Source organism: Paramisgurnus dabryanus, chromosome 15 (assembly GCF_030506205.2).
Source record: "Paramisgurnus dabryanus chromosome 15, PD_genome_1.1, whole genome shotgun sequence".
Taxonomy (NCBI): domain Eukaryota; kingdom Metazoa; phylum Chordata; class Actinopteri; order Cypriniformes; family Cobitidae; genus Paramisgurnus; species Paramisgurnus dabryanus.
In genome coordinates, this window is record NC_133351.1 from 28,863,684 (window position 1) to 28,881,127 (window position 17,444).

General features: G+C 35.9%; 1 protein-coding gene across 1 annotated transcript in view; it reads left to right on the forward strand.

The window, feature by feature from the left end:
• The window catches only part of cfap91 (cilia and flagella associated protein 91), a 54,436-nt gene that overhangs the window by 31,183 nt on the left and 5,809 nt on the right, over window positions 1-17,444 (forward strand). The window contains exons 12-15 of the mRNA XM_065292973.2: window positions 6,513-6,584; window positions 6,680-6,826; window positions 15,862-16,083; window positions 16,270-16,418. Coding sequence (XP_065149045.1) covers window positions 6,513-6,584; window positions 6,680-6,826; window positions 15,862-16,083; window positions 16,270-16,418 — 590 coding nt within the window. The remainder of the gene's footprint in view (window positions 1-6,512; window positions 6,585-6,679; window positions 6,827-15,861; window positions 16,084-16,269; window positions 16,419-17,444) is intronic.

Here is a 17,444-nt window from a genome sequence, read left to right on the forward strand (position 1 = left end):
TTAAACTAAGGCAATCAACAAAAAGTGCAGTAAAGCTGTCTTTAAAGGGATTCACGCTTAAGTCTGACGTCAACCTCCGAGTCCAAATGCTCCATCAGATGCCTTAAGCAAACAAAAAACTGTACAAAAAAAAAACACTCACAATGCAGTGTCCCTGTGGGTACAGTGGTAACAGTCAACTGTGTGCTTACCAGCATTTATCCAGATATCTTTATTTTTAACAGGGTAAAGAAACTTACACTGAGTGTAAATGATTACAGAATTCTCCTTTTTGTGTGAACTATCCCTTTAAGAGTGGCTTTCTGTTGATACAGAAACAAAAGATTCTGATAGAAAATGGCAGCAGGCAGCATCAAGGTCATGGGATCTGTTCCCAAGTTATGCACAGCATGTACTGATAAAATGTACTAAAATGCACTCACTGTAAGTCACTTCTGATAAACATTTGGCTAATGTGTAAATTTAAATGTATAAATTGAGTGTTCATTTCTACTAGACAAAAGAAGATTAATAATTATATTCTAAAACTATGTAACGCATGCAATCCTTTTAAAAATCCTTTTAGCAGAGTTTTGCAGCAGCCTGTTTTATAGCAATATTGAAAGAAATCAAAATAAGGTATGATATAGCTTACAGAAAGTCTTTAGCTACTGAAAATAAAACTGTAGGCAACCTTGCTGTGGATAATGTTTTTGAATGAATTTTTACTAACACATCTGACACAGATCGGATATTGCTCTGCTTGTGTGAACACAAACAACTTAATGAGCCACTTCCAAATGTGGTTCTAAATCAGATACATCTGACTTAGATGTAAACACATATATCCGATAAGCCCAATTTATGGTCCCACGTATGAGCTACGCCGTAGCGTGCACGTAGCTCTGCGTAACTTGACATGCACCTCTTCAAAAATGTGACAGTGCGTCTGTTAGGTGGACCGCAAGCGCTGTGATTTGTCTGCTAGAACCCTTCCCGTCAGGTAAAAAAAAATCTACGTACGCATTACCGCTTCCACTTATGACTTAGGGTTGCGACTGTGGTGCCTTGAACAAGGCACCTTACCCTAATTGGGATAGCTGCCCACTGTTCAGGGTGTGTCTGTGTTCACGACTTGCAGTATGTGTGTTCACTACTCACTGGGATGGGTTAAATGCAGAGGTCACAATTCGAGTTTGCGTTGCATACTTGACAAGCTTTTCACTTCACTAAAGTTTATTTATACAATGTTAACTACAGATCGCCTACCAGTAACCACGACAACGCACGTGCATCTGATGAAACCGTCTATAACAGGGGTGTCCAAAGTCAGTCCTGGAGGGTCTGTGTCATGCAGGGTTTAGCTAAAACTTCCCTCAACACACCTGCCTCAAAGTATCTAGTCTGCCTAGTAAGACCTTGATTAGCTGGATCAGGTGTGTTTGATTAGGGTTGGAATAAAACTCTGCAGAGACACCGGCCCTCCAGGAGCAGGAGTGGACACCCCTGGTCTATAAGATGCAAAAGACACCTTTGCTTGCAGAGATCGCTTTTGTAAATCTTACACAGACACCAGACGCGCATGAAGCGCTTGAGTTTAAACACATACAGTTGCCGTGTGACCAATGTGGAAAATACATTTACATTTATTCATTTAGCTGACGCTTTTATCCAAAGCGACTTACAATTGCTATATATTTCAGAGGTCGCACGCCTCTGGAGCAACTAGGGGTTAAGTGTCTTGCTCAGGGACACAATGGTGTGTCACAGTGGATTCGAACCCGGGTCTCTCACACCAAGGGCGAGTGTCTTATCCAACTTTCAAGAAAATGAATCCTTTCATCCATTTGTTCTGATTGCAAGACTGACCTTCGATGTATTGCTTGGAATATGCACTAATTGAGAGCCATGAGAAAATAAGCATGTATAACAGGGTTGCCAACCTTGGCTTTGTAGCTTTCCAGCTTTCATATTTAACTGCATGCAGTGAATCATAATGACTCACTGACGGTAATTTCTTGCTTGTGGATGCATGTGACATTTATAATGTTAAAAAGCAGTTGAAGGTAACATTTCGGCAGAACTATGAAGTGATAATTTAATGTGTTGTTTTATTTGTGAATCTAGAGCGAGTTTATATGTCTAATATAGTAATATCACACTTTTAATAATGAAAATAATAACCACCGTTTTTTCTGCCCTTACACAATAAATAATAATAATTAAATACGGTCGAGGAGGAAATTTGTGTTTATCTAATCCTGTTGTTGATCACAGACATGGGGTCCAAAACAATGTTCTGCTTTTATGTAATATTTAATTAAACACAATAATGTAAGACAAATTTGGCTGGGGAACAGAAACTCTTGTCTTGTACAGGGAATTTCCACACATGTATTATCATATTGTTCATGTTTGTGTCATAAATATCACATCTGAAGATTTCCTTTTGGATGGGCAGAAATACAACATTTTTCAAATGTTTGCAGGGTGACAAAGAAAATGTGGTTTTATTCGGAATTTTTATTCGATTAAAATGTCTTATTCCGGTTTCAATAACAATTAATAAAGAATTAATAAAGAGTTTAATCTACATATTCTAAATAGGGGACAGCCTTGTAAGTTGTCACACTTTTTACACTAACGTAATGTCTAACATTTACTGAGGACCATACAACACAGTGGTATAAATCTCATACCAGATGAAAGAAGGAAGTCTTGGGCACATATGTTGTATTCATTACATTTTCATATCTCATTACCGAGACTAATTAATAGACAATGTTCACTTGTGACAATTTGCCCCATCGTTGGGTAAATTGTCACACTAGATTATCTAAAAAGGAAAACACAACTTAATTGTGATTATTGATTTAATTTTTTTAATCAAACAGAACTGGAAATATAGTGCTTTTCACACCACGCTTAACCCTGTGTTATCTTCATTCTAAACCCTTATTTTAACAAGGATGGTTTCACACTTGTAATTTAGAAGTGGGATTATTCCTGAAATTAACCCAGGGTTATGAAACCCTGCTAGCCCTGCTTTTGTGGGGATAACCTCGCATTGTGGTGCCAAACGCACGCAGCAGTGTTAAACGAAGCAGGGTTAGAATGTTGTGACCCCAATTAAACACAGCTGAGGTAGTTAATCGAGGTGTTCAGGGTTGCTTGATAATAACAGACAGGTGTAAGAGCAGGGTTTCAGACACCTGACCTAGGGTTTAGGAATGCAAAGTGTGAAACTTTAGATTTAGGGTTATCTCTTAACCCCTGGTTAAGTTCGAAAAGTATGAAATGTGAAACAGATTCCCCAGGATTCATAGTTTTATAAACGTATTCTTCATTAATTACTAAACATTTAAATTATGATTGCAAGTTGTTGTAATGACATGTATTTTAATGACAAACATAAAATTTTGTCTTTATCAGTACATTCTATAAAATAATCATAACAACTGTAAATAATCCCTAGCTTTTAACATTCTTTTTTAAAGGGGACATATCATAAAAGTCAGACTTTTTCCATGTTTTAGTGCCATAATTGGGTCCCCAGTGCTTCTATTAACCTAGAAAATGTGAAAAAGATCAACTCAGTAACTTAAATAGGTAATTGAAATTTGGCTCCCCTTGTGATGTCAGAAGGGGATAAAACCGCCCCTTAATCTGCGTTATCAAACCACGGCACTGTCATTTAGTGCAGAGATCAGATCATTTGCATTTAAAAGGACACACCCAAAAACGGCACATTTTGCTCACACCTAAAAAGTGGCAATTTTAACATGTTATTATAAATTATCTTTATGATATTTTGAGCTAGAGCTTGACATTCGTGCTTTGGAGAAACCAAAGATTTATTTGCTGAAAAAAGGTCTTTTGAAATGTTCCTTTTAAATATTTTCAATATGCTGCTTCTCAAATTTTTCATTTGAGTAGTTTTAGGGGCTGATCACACCAAAGCGTTTATGGCAGTTGTAGGCGCCTTTTTGAATGATATTCTGTGGGCAGGGAGTTTTTGCCACCAGCCGCATCACGTGCTTTTGAAGGAGCGCTGAGAGCAGAGAAGGGCCTGACGTCATTTGCGTCTTTCCATTGTCCAATTGTATGAGGGGAGAGGCGGGCCTTACGTTGTGGTGAGGGAAGTTTACAGTTGCTTTGAAGAACCAGACTCCACTTGCTCCACTCACTTTTTAAAGTTTCTGCTAATATGACAGTTAACAGCAAAAGAGCACTCACACTTGAATATTTGATTGACAAGACAGCTGACTCGCTGGTTGCCTAGCAATATAAAAAGCCACGTCGCACTTCTCTTTTTATTAAAAAGGCAGTGCTTCGCGCCTTGCGTTTCCAATCGTTTAAAGCGCTTTTGGTGTGATTAGCCCCTTAGGCTGTTCTTTTCCTGCAGCAGAAAATGGGGTTGATGCATTAATGCGTAATTTATAGTCGTACGTTGGTTTGACGCGCACCTAATCAAAAACATAACATTGTGCTCAGTCTACGCAGACTGTGATTGGTCCACTACAGGGGTCTCCAACCCTGCTCCTGCTGAGCTAATATCCTGCAGATTTTAGCTCCAATCCCAGCTAATCAAGGTGTTCAGTGTTGCTTGATAATTACAGACAGGTGTGTTGGAGCTGGGTTGAAACTGAAGTCTGCAGGATGGCAGCTCACCAGAAGCAGGGTTGGAGACATATGGTTGACTAGATCATGAATCCGCTTGTGACGGTAAAAAAAGATGGGCCAAGTTGAAGAGTGGTTTACCTCAATCTGCACCAAAAGTCGCTGTCTGTTAACTTCCATCACTACTGGTCTTCTCAAATCATACATCAGACATTCAATACGCACCTTATAAATAAAGCATAATATGTGAATGTGATTGGATGGATTCACATTTTTCCACAATATGTGTTTTTAAATGGCCTCAGATTCACAGTTCTGCGTGCACAGTTGTATTTAAACTTTTTGGTGGCGGGTGATAATAATCCAACACTATACTGTATTCATTTGATTTATTTCAAATGAAATAAATCTAAATCATATGTTAAAGTTGGCTTTTGCCATTTACATGAACAAAATGAGCACACACATAAACACATAGGACAGTCGCACTTTTTGCTGATCTCATTCCCTGAATTGTTTGTTTTTTATTTATAAAGCACACAAATTACAGCAAAGTGCTGCCCAAGCTGTTGAATTTTTCAATTTATACGAATACACAAAGCAAACATGTGAACATTGACATGTATTTGCAACCTCGCAATGGAAAAATATAACCACTGTTTATAAACTTAAATGAAAAATCATTTGAACTGAATAAACTGCACAGATCCAATCTTTTGTCCATATCTGATTTTTTTTTCTTTCGCCATTTTTTTTTTTGCATTGTAAATGCAGCCTAGGTGGACATTTTGGTAATTGGCCTGAGAACCACTAGATGAACACAGTAGTGCATATAACATAGATTATGCATTTATATTTACACACATTTGGCAGATGCTTTTCCAAAGCAATCTTTTAAAGGTTTACTTTTTTTATCAGTATGTGTGTTACCCAGAGATGTATAAAGTACTAGCGACCCAGACTTGAGTAAAAGTACAAGTGCTCTATCAAAAAAGTGACTTGAGTAGAAGTTGAAGTGCTCTTTAAGCACAGCACTTAAGTGGAAGTACTAAAGTATTAAACATGCTTTGTACTTAAGTATTGCAAGTAGTTTATTTTAAAATATACTACTCAAGTACTGAAAGTAAAAGTACAAGTATTGTGTAATGTAGTTATTAAAGAAAACAGTCAAAAGTTTGAATATAATATAGTTTATATTATTTCAAATGTTTAAGCTAAAGGACACTTACAATTCCTTTGGCTGTAGCAGGAGTACAAGGACATGAATGTTCAGATAATTCAGATTAATTTAACTGATATGGCGATAGAGAATTCAGAATTAATGAAATATTAGTCGATAAAATGGTAATAGGTAAAGGTACAAGGTGTTTCATTGAATTTAGGTTTCCTTCTTTCGTGCACACTCGCCCTTTCTTGCGCATTCTCTCTCTCTCTCTGTCTTTCTCGCGCACTTTGGTTCTCTCTTCGCTTCACATTTGTCAACAACCCTGGCTCATATTTGTGAGTGAGAGGTTGGGAGGGGTCGCCCTTTACTATCTCCAATTGGTTCAGACCACCATGTGACCATGATTCGTAACATTTGAGAGTAACGAGTAACTATGCAGCACATAAAAAATGTATTGGAGTAAAAGTATTAAACTCAAAGAAAAAATGTACTGAAGTAAAAGTGGAAGTAGGAGAAAAAAATAATACTTCAGTAAAGTACAGATACTGTCTTTTAGTACTTAAGTACAGTAGTGAAGTAGTTCTACTTCGTTACTATACATCTCTGGTGTTACCTAGATATTGGACATGTGACCTTTGATCTACCAATTGAGCTACAGTACAGGAACACAGAATTATAAAATGTTGCCATTTTTTTTTTTTTTTTTTTTTTTTGAAAGAATGTTTCGATTTCTTTTTGTATATATTAGGGAGATGAGGAAAAGGAACTGGCTGTCATCTTCCTACAGAAACTGCTCAGAGGAAGATCTACCCAAAATCAGGTAACACAGGTGGCACAGACTCAGTTGGTTAATAATGTTTATCTGATAACGCGTATAGTTGTTGAAATGAATTAATGACTTTTGATGGTTGTCAGATGTTCGAGGGGAAGCAGAAACGGTTGGAGTTAATACAGGAACTTCGCACCACCCACGCTCTCCAGAGGGAGGGACAGGAGGAAAAGGAGGCGGAAAAACAGGTCACACTTGCTTTGCAGAGCGAGAGAGACATCCATCGTGAGAGGGTAAGAAAGATATGCTGTACAGTGGAGAGCTGCTACATTAAAGCTATACTCCATCCAAATATCAAAATTACCCCAGAATCATATGTCCATCATCTTTCAGACGGACACATTTGGAGTCATTTTAGTAAATGTGCTTGCTTTTCCAAGTTGAAAATGGGAAAAAATAGGGAGCAGGGAACAACTTCTGACTTTGAAGCCCAAAAAAGTGCATCCATCATCCTTCACAGAAGTAATACACATGACTCCAATGCGTTAATAAAGGGCTTTTGTGGGAAATCGATGCATTGTGTGAGAAGAATATCCATATTCAAACTTTATAAACTATAATAACTAGCTTCCAGTAACAACGCCATCTTGGACTCACGAGAGTCACTGCGCAATGTACCTACAGTATGGCAACCACTGCTAACTATGCTAAAATTCTCAAGTCCAAGGTGGCGCCTTTACTGGAAGCTAGTTATTACAGTGTGGATTACCTCTGTGAAGGATGGATGCACGTTTTTTTTTTGGTTCAGAAGTCAGAAGTTGTTCCCTGGTCCCTATTTTCTTTTTTTATAAAGCTTGAAAGAGCAATAACTACAAATGTGTTTATTATCAATATAAAATGGATAGATCACCCAATAATGAAAACTTTGTAATTATTTACTCACTTCCTTGTCATTTTATCCCCCAATGTCTTTGTTCTTCGGAAATCAAATGCAGAATTGTATTTTTTTTTTGGTTTTCTGGTTACTATAGAGTGGCTGGTGATCTCCAGGCTTCAAAATGATGCAAAGGTGTTAAACAAATACCACCACTCGACTTGTGCCTTATATTTTAAGTGTCCTAAGGCAGTGGTTTTCAAACTGGGGGCCACGAGATGGTGCCAGGGGGACCCTAGTTTTATGACATTTTTTAAAATACATTAATTTATCATCAATTCTGTGTAATTCAACCTAAAAAAATAATAAGCCAACCAACCAACAGCACTACTAGGTATAATTTATTATATATATATATAAAATATATGTTTTGTTTAATTAAAATATTACATTTTAAAACTGTTTTTGTCATAAATTTTCTTTCGGGGAACGCGCAAAAATTCACTGTACACAAGGGGGGCCGCACGCTGAAAAAGTTTGGGAACCACTGTCCTAAGGCATACAAAATCTTTCAGTGAGAAAACAAATTTAAATTTAATCCATGATTTGTTGAAAGTCTAGCCTCTCTTTTATTTTTTTATAAAAGAAATATTGTTTTAGGTTGTTTGCTTTTAAATAATGTGTAACACTTGAGACAACAGCGGTATCCTAAACAAGAAAGTAGAGGAGTAAATGTCTTCAAGACATTTAAAATATTTGACACAAGTCGACTCAACTTATTTATTTAACACTTTTGTTTCATTTTGAAGCTTGAAGGGTTGTCAGAAAACCCAAAACAACACACAAAAACCTGTGTTTGGTTTCTGAAGAACAAAGAAAAAGACATTGGGGGGGTTCAAACATGGGACATGAGGGTGAATAAAAAATGGCAACGTTTTTGTTTTTGAATGAACAATCCATTTAACACTGTCTGATAAATCGTCTCTACAGTATATAGGCCTAAATAAATAAGGTTTAAGGCATTTTACATCTTTACATAATTCCACCATTTAACATAAATTCCTGATCTATTCTCTGCAATTCAAACAGGCTTTCATGTATGTCATGCATTAATGAAAAAAATGTCTATATAACCTTTAGACTATATTCCAATTTTTCCAAGGTCATGCATTAGCTTTTATCATATGGCTTTTGCTGTTGCAAATGTGGGCGATCATGTGCTAATGTGTTCAAATGTAATCATCTGAGTCAGAGCATGAAAGATAATTATTCAAGCAAATTTATGGTGACTTCCAGGAGCTGTGATTTTTTTGAAGAATATATAAATGAAGTACAAAAAAAAATGAAATACTTGAAATTCTGCTAGTGATGTTCAGTCCAGTCATCTCTTTATTTTTAGTGTGGAGTGTGACTCCCTGTGTCAGAGCATGGTGATTGGATCTTGACACTCTGGTTTTGGTCGTGGCGTCAGGGGTTTTAAACACTGTGTGCTCTTCTGTCAGCGCTATGTTTTGTTGCATTGTATCTTTGGACCGTGGTGTCTAGATTTCACCTCCCCACACTGGGTATTATCTTTGCACTTCATTCTTAGAAATAAAGGTGCTTAAAGGGTTCTTCACAGAGAAGCTATTGAAGAACCATTTTTGGTTTCCCAAAGAACAATTCAGTTAAAGGTACTTAAAGTCGCCATGAAATTAAAAAGAAAAACTGTCATGTGTTTTGGAATATTGTGGTACTTTTTACCAAATTTAAAAAAATGAATGTGCCCTCATAAACTTTAATCAAAAATGCAATCTCCTCCCCTCCTCAAAACAATCTCTTTTTACTTCCGGTCATATGGTATGGCAGGTGTGGGGGGGTCTGGGAAAAGATTGCAGCAATTAGCAACACAACACAACTTCAAACGATCCAATCAGTTCTTGATGAACAACTTCAAATCCAGCCCTGCCTTAATTCATTTCAGAAGTCACCACGGAAAAAAAGACAAACGCTACTTCTGTTTCATGCCAACTTTAAAAGAACCATGTCTTACACTGTAAAAAAATGCAGCATGACGTTAAAACAACTTGGTTTTGCAAGTAAATTTAACCTACTATTTTAAGTTTTGGCTTGTGATAAAGTTACATAACTTATAAAATCAAGTTGAAATTGTTTAATTATTATTTTAACTTACTCTTACTTAATGTTGATTTGACAAAAAATGCTGCATAGCAAATGCTGTTTTGGCGAGTTCATAATCTACCGCCATTTACATTAGGCTACTTCAATAGGAGCAACATTTCCTTGCTATAAGTAGTTTATTTAGGCTAATAGGATGTAAATAAACCAAGCAAGTGTTAATGCAAGTGCCATTATTGGACAAACTGATTAATCCAGGTGTGTCTGATTATTGTTGTTGTGACTACTGAGGTCAGGCACACCTGGATTAATCAGTTTGTCCAATAATGGAAGACAGAAAACAAGGAGCTGGCTGAAGTTCAGGAAGTAGTGCAGCTGGGCATTAAGCCTATTGGCGGTTAATAGGCTACCTTGATGTAATTTAAATTAATTCACGATTATGACATTGTGTGTGCTAAATCTATTAGTTTTACGGTAACGCTTTAGATTACAGCCCGGAAAGTACTGGGTAAGTACAGCAAATTTACAGCGTATGTTTCTGTAATTATAGTTTACTTATGAAGTACGTACGTGTAATTATAAGGGAACAATTTATAATATTTGGGGAATAAAGGGGTAACAACCAGGAAAAATACAAATAATATATGCAGTAAAGTACTGCGTAAGTACAGCGAATTTATAGCATACATTTCTGTAATTATAGTGTACTTATACAGTACATACATGTAATTTTAAGGGAACAATTAATAATATTTTCGTAACAAAGGGGTAACAAGTGCCACTTTAATTTACAGCCCGCAGATGTTGTATTTACTCTTTAACTACGTGAAACAAGGGGGTAACAAGTGCCACTTTAATTTACAGCCCGCAGATGTTGTATTTACTCTGTAACTACGTGAAACAAGGGGGTAACAAGTGCCACTTTAATTTACAGCCCACAGATTCTGTACTTACTCTGTAACTACGTGAAACAAGGGGGTAAAACATTTCGACTTAGACTGTAACAACACAAAACAGTAACTACAGAAAATACACTCTTAGAAAGGATGTGTTAATTTTTTACACATCTTTGTGTGTTAAGTTTTTAACACATTATGTGTAATTTTAACACATTATATATCATTTTGTGTTGATTTTGTGTTAAAATATAACACAAGTTGTGTTAAAATACAACACAAAATGTGTTGTTTCCATAATAACACAGAGATGGGTGGATTTTGGGACAACGCATTTAGTGTGTCGTCCCAGAATCAACACTAATGTGTTGTTTTTAACACATTTGTTCTAAGAGTGTAGTTCTAGTTTTGCTTGCTTTGTTTTCACCAAAGTTGCCTTGCCTATTTTTAATTTTGCTTGATGACCCAACAAATTCCTGTACTCTTTTTCTTTCTTAAGGTAAGTAACCTTTATTGAAAATTCTAAATAAATTGTATCGTACTAATAAATAGCATAAACACATTAACTGAATTTTAAGTTTTGTTTAGTAATCTAAAATACTTACTGCATATATTATTTGTATTTTTCCTGGTTGTTACCCCTTTGTTCCCCAAATATTATAAATTGTTCCCTTGTAATTACACATACGTACTTCATAAGTATACTATAATTACAGAAACATACGCTGTAAATTCGCTGTACTTACGCAGTACTTCACTGCATATATTATTTGTATTTTTCCTGGTTGTTACCCCTTTATTCCCCAAATATTATAAATTGTTCCCTTATAATTACACGTACGTACTTCATAAGTAAACTATAATTACAGAAACATACGCTGTAAATTCGCTGTACTTACGTAGTACTTTCCGGGCTGTAATCTAAAGCGTTACCAGTTTTACCAGTGATTTTAAGTTATGGATGCAGTGATTTTGTTTTTTAAACCCTCAAAAAATTTTAACTTGTTTTTTCTCAAAATGGACTTTGTTGACTCTGTCAACTTCAAACAGGTGTAGCGCTGTCATTATTTATTTATTTTTTTGTCAGATTCCAATCAATCATAAATTGTTTTGAAGGTTTTTTAATTAAATAATGTCAAAATAAAAATGTAATTTTGAAAATTTGCTCATTATAACTACAACAAGTTCCCTGCAGGTGTCACATATGTTCATTGGGGCTCATTTTGACAGCTGTAGTACAGTGGGTGGTTTCTGTGATATGATGCTTTTTTTAGGTCTTAGGTTTGTCTTTTGCAAGTTGTTGCTTTATCTGCCTGTGCACTGTGCACCATTTCATAAAAAAATAAGACTACATACAAAAACAAAAACTACTACAAAAACAAAACTCTTTATTGATAATAATACACATTTAAAAACTTCGATATTGCAAAAAACATATTTGCAATTATTTGTGGGTCGCCAGACATTCTTAAATCATATGCCTTTTACAGCCACACACTGTGTATTGTGCAGTACATGTTTTGAATGGCTGTATTCACATACACACAATATTGTGTGATTGACCACTTACCAGTGGCAGCTGTGGTCTGTTCCCTATGAACATTTTTATTGTGGTCTTGAATGGCAAGCTGTTATAGGCTATCATTGAGGAGTAGTAAAATTTGAGGTTTTTCACTAAGTAAAATAGATCTGAACAGCTTGAACTTACCTAAGAAAAATAGCAAATGATGTTGATCATTTTATGTCTGGTGTATCCCACCCCATTTCGTCAATATTTGACGACACTTGACCATTCGTCATATGTTGACGTGAAGGGTATACCTTTCGCGTCATTTTTTGACGAACTGGGGACTTCAATACTATTACGTCCGTTGCATTCTCTTTCCTATTTTATTACCATTTGCGCGTCGGTTTAGGGTTAGATTTACATAATGACATCCCTACCCAGACCTAACTCTAACCCCAACGCCAGGTGACAACTGTTTCTAACCCCAACGCCAGGTGACAACTGTTTAATTTCGCGTACACTGTTTAATTTCGCGTACACTGTTTAATTTTGCGTAATCTAACCCTAAACCGACGCGCAAATGGTAATAAAATAGGAAAGAGTATGCAACGGACGTAATAGTATTGAAGTCCCCAGTTCGTCAAAAAATGACGCGAAAGGTATACCCTTCACGTCAACATATGACGAATGGTCAAGTGTCGTCAAATATTGACGAAATGGGGTGAGACTGTGTTAGATAAACTGTAAACAGTTTACAAATAAAAATGCGCATGCCTCTGTGCTTAAAAAAATAAATAAACATTTGCTTTATGTTCTTCAGGAGACTTACACTATACATGTAGGTGCTTTGACGATGGTTAGAATGTGTTTTGAAAGCACAAGAATCTTTTTAGGCCATCTCTTTCACCCCTGCTTTGCAGGACTAAGGCGATTGAGACATTTGTGCTGTGTTACATTTTTTACCCAACTGTGTACAACACAAATGTTGTGTTTTAAGGGATCTCTTCCACACAGATGAATGAAATACTACATTTCACTGTGTATTCAGATAAAATGTGAGATGTGAAACTTACATCTGGGTCACTTCCACAGGTTGCAGAACAATAACACAAAGATTTAAAAGATTGTATGTATATATTTCTCCTTTTCTTGGATAACAATTTCTTTAATAACAACACTGTAAAAAAAACATCCATTATATTTAACAACCATGATAAATACGGGTCAGCAGAGCGCAGTTTGTGTGCAAGCTATAGCAGCTGACAATGGCTTTACAAGTATGCTTTGTGTGTTCCTTCCAAATGTATTCCTGACATGTTAACAAACTGATTTTGTCATGCGTACCCAACCATGAACTGTTAAAAAAATGTCAAAAAATGGTCCCTAGCTGTCCCTAGGGTGCTACTTTTCAAAATGTACACCTGTGCACCTAAATGGTTCATATTAGTACCAAAGTGTGCATATACCTCAAATGTTCATATTAGTACCCAATGTATACATATAGCACAGTCCTTCCAGTTTACCTAATATCTTTTTGTGTCATTTTATGTATTGGTTTCTCAAATATTTTCTTTTTTTTACCATTGTTTTGGGGTTAGAATTGGGGTTTGTGTTAGGATGTCATTTTATGTAACAAAACGTTAGAAAAACACAAGCGCCAATGGTAAAGACACATACAATACATAAAACAACATGAAAATATGCACTGTATTAAGTGAACGGGAAGGACTGGCGTATCATATGCACGCAAAATTGGAATTTGGCTTATGTATTGCACAACTTTTCACACTGCATGATATTTATTTGCAAATTATGAGAATGGGTTCTCATAAAACGCTTTGGTGTACACACCACCTAATATCAGAATTACTTACTGTTTTCTATCTTGATTTTGACTGGTTGAAATTAGATTCAGTATACAACTCCGCAACCTTGCACTGGAGTCAGATGTTTGATGTCATTATCTCAAACACAAGGTCATCCAAACCTTGAGGGTAAATACTAGTTTTTATGAATTTTCTTTCTCTCATAAGAGATATAAACCATAGAAAAACTAAATCAATATTGCAGCTGCATGTTAACACACAAAAACTATAAATAAAATAAACAAAACTAATGCATTTTCCAATCAATACCATTAGGTCAATTGCACCCTCATTCCTTTAATGTACTGTATATGGATTTTAGTTGATGAAAGCTAGCATACTTGTATTTGACAAGTTTTTATAGCTTTTAACTTCTTATTCATTTTCCAGAACCATATCTTAAAGTTAGCCAAACTGTAAAAAACGATATACAGTAGTATAATAGTGTATTAGGTTAAAATAATTTATATAGGTAAGCAAGTCATTCGCTTTCGCAGTTCTATTGCATAAAAACAGCAAATTATAAATATAGTTATAATGGCAATTCATTGACAAATCAAACATAGTTATCAATTTTAAAGCTCTCGTTCTGTCTGTGATTTTGAAGCTTTGATTGTGTTTATAGTGGGCAATATAACATGTGTTCATGTTTCACATGTAAAAAAGCGCGGTATTTTTCATACAATGTACTTATCTGTATAGCGCTGCTTTCACTGTCCTCAAAACGGGCTGATGTCTTCCTTGTTCTATGAAGTCCCTCCTTCAGAAATACGTAATGAGTTCTGATTGTGTAGTTTGTTTAGTGTGTTGTGATTTGATAGCAGCTTAGCTTAGCAGAGCTGTTTGAGCCTAAGCTGGTGATTGACGTATTACTGTGGGCAGAGTTTAGTCAAAAATAAAAAATTTTACTGACGTTATTAAAGCAGGAAATAGAGGGCTGTGAACCTGGCAGTGAACTTTGAGCTTTATCATTTTAAAGGTATTATTTATGCTATTATAGCAACATTACACACTAACTAGGGTTTAAAAATGGTATCAGGAAGAACTTGACCTTTAACAATAAATCTGTTGTTGGATAAATATTAGAATCAGAATTAGAATCAGAAGTGCTTTTATTGTCAGGTATGTTTACACATAGTAATTTGCTTTGGTGACCAAAGCTACCACAGCACAAACAATAAAATAAGACAAAATTAGACAATATGTATATGTACAGGCATGTTATATACAATGGAGCACATGTAAAATGAGAAAAAAGTTATTAACATGCATAACATACAAGCTCGTTCAAAAAATCTGCTTCAGCCATTCAAGTTCACTTCAAAATGCATGCGCTAGCTCACTTGATAGAACATTATTTTAGCATTGCAAAGGTCACAAGTTCGATTCCAATTGTACATGTACATCTATACTGTGAAATTTGTAGCTTAAAGGTGTCATAGCATAAAAATCTGACTTTTTCCATGTTTAAGTGCTATAATTGGGTTCCCTGTGCTTCTATCAACCTAGAAAATGTGAAAAAGATCAACCCAGTAACTTTGTTGGAGTAAGCCATTTTCTGCAAGCATGTGAAAAATTAGGTCGTTCAGATTTCGCCTGTTTTGTAAGGTAGGTAGCAAGGTGAATTACAATAAAACAGCCCCCTTAATCTGCACTATTCAACCACGGCACTGCCATTTAGTGCAGAGAAAAAGAGAGAGAAAAAAATAATTGACAGCGCAACTGTGTTTCAATTGCAACAAACCACCATCATTGTGATCAGTGCCTGCATTTCATCAGCTCATTTGCATTTTAAAGGACACACCTAAAAACGGCACACTTTTGCTTAGATCTACAAAGTGGCAATTTTAACATGCTATAATTAATTATCTATATGGTATTTTGAGCTAAAACTTCACATAGGCACTCTTGAGACACTTAAGATTTATTTTACATCTTAAAAAAAATCTCGTAATATGACCCCTTTAAATGCACTGTAAGTCGCTTTGGATAAAAGCTTTTGCCAAATGCATAAATGTGAATTAAATAGAGTAACTAGTGGTACATTTTTTTTGTTTTCTCCCGTCAGGTGTCTCAGATTGAGTCCTGCATTGATGGCCTGTCTGGTGAAGTGATAGTGGACATGCTGGATTTTCTGAGCAAAGAGTTGATCCGGCTGCAGGAGGAAAGGCGAATCCATGCTTTCGCTCTATTGGCTGACAGAAACCGGCGTATTCGTGAGGCTGAGGAGAGCGGGAAACGGCAGATAGAGGAGAGAAGACGCCGAGAAGAGGATGAGATATTTAAACAGGTCACCAGAACATTTATTTACTCTTCTTTACTCAAAAATCTTTGATCTCTTATCTTACACACATATTTTTATGCTAGTATGTGGGTAGTCTATTTTCTTAAGTAATGCACATTACTTGTATATGCCACCTGCCAATATTTTTTGCAGTTATTCTTTATCTCCTAGCTGTATATTGTTTGATCTCAGGTGGTCAAGGTACATCATGATACAGTAGACATGTATCTGGAGGATGTCATCCTGAACTCCATTAATGAGACAGCTGATGCCCAGGCAAGAGAGGAGATTCATCATATGGCAGAGGAACTAAATAACATCACATATGCCATGGAGGAAGCGTATGTATCCAGTATTGAAACTAGTCAATTATGGTTGCTAATGCTATGACATCCAACGTCCAGTTTTACTAGACTTATTAGTGAGATTCCATTGGTGTCAGTGAGAATAGAGGATCGGTATAAGTGCTGATGGTTTTCTGTCTGAGCTACCATTATGACCTACAGTGTTCAATAAGTACCTATAACATTCAATATCCTTGAATTTCAACAAGGCCATCAAATTCACTGTGAAATACAAACAGTAATACAATACTACATGTAACAAATGAATGAACTGTCTAAGAGTCGTCACTTCTGCATTCATATGGTTCTAAGACATGTTTCTAAATGCATATAGCACAATTTCCTCCCATTGTGCCCTGGCTGTTGTCAAAACAAACACTGTAGGTATAATGGTATAGTTCACCCAAAAATGAAGTCTTTGTCCCTTTCCTTCCTCTGTGTAAAGGAAGATCACTGAAATTTATGAGCACCTATTGTCCGATTCACAATTTCCTTTGGTGTGTAAGTGTGTATTAGTACATGTTAACAATATGCAAAGGTACAAATCCCAAGGTAAATGATGACGCAAGTAAAGTCTATTAAAATGACCCAGCTGGCTATTTTGTGTTCCAGAGAAATAAAAATACAGGTTTGAAATTACATGAGGAGATTATATGATTTTTCTTTTAGGTGAACTATTCCTTTAATGTTTTGAAATACAAAACATATGGAATTTATATTAAATTAAGAGGTATGATTTAATATATTCATATTAACTTACACACACACACACACACACACACACACACACACACACACACACACACACATATACATCAAAGAACCATGGGATTAGACTGTTTATGCTTTCGAATTGCTTTTGCCACACAAGTCACTCGCCAATCGTTCGGTGCAGCGCCGCATAAAATTAAAGGAATATTCCATTTTCTTAAAAAAAATCCAGATAATTTACTCACCACCATGTCATCCAAAATGTTGATGTCTTTCTTTGTGCAGTCGAGAAGAAATTATGTTTTTTGAGGA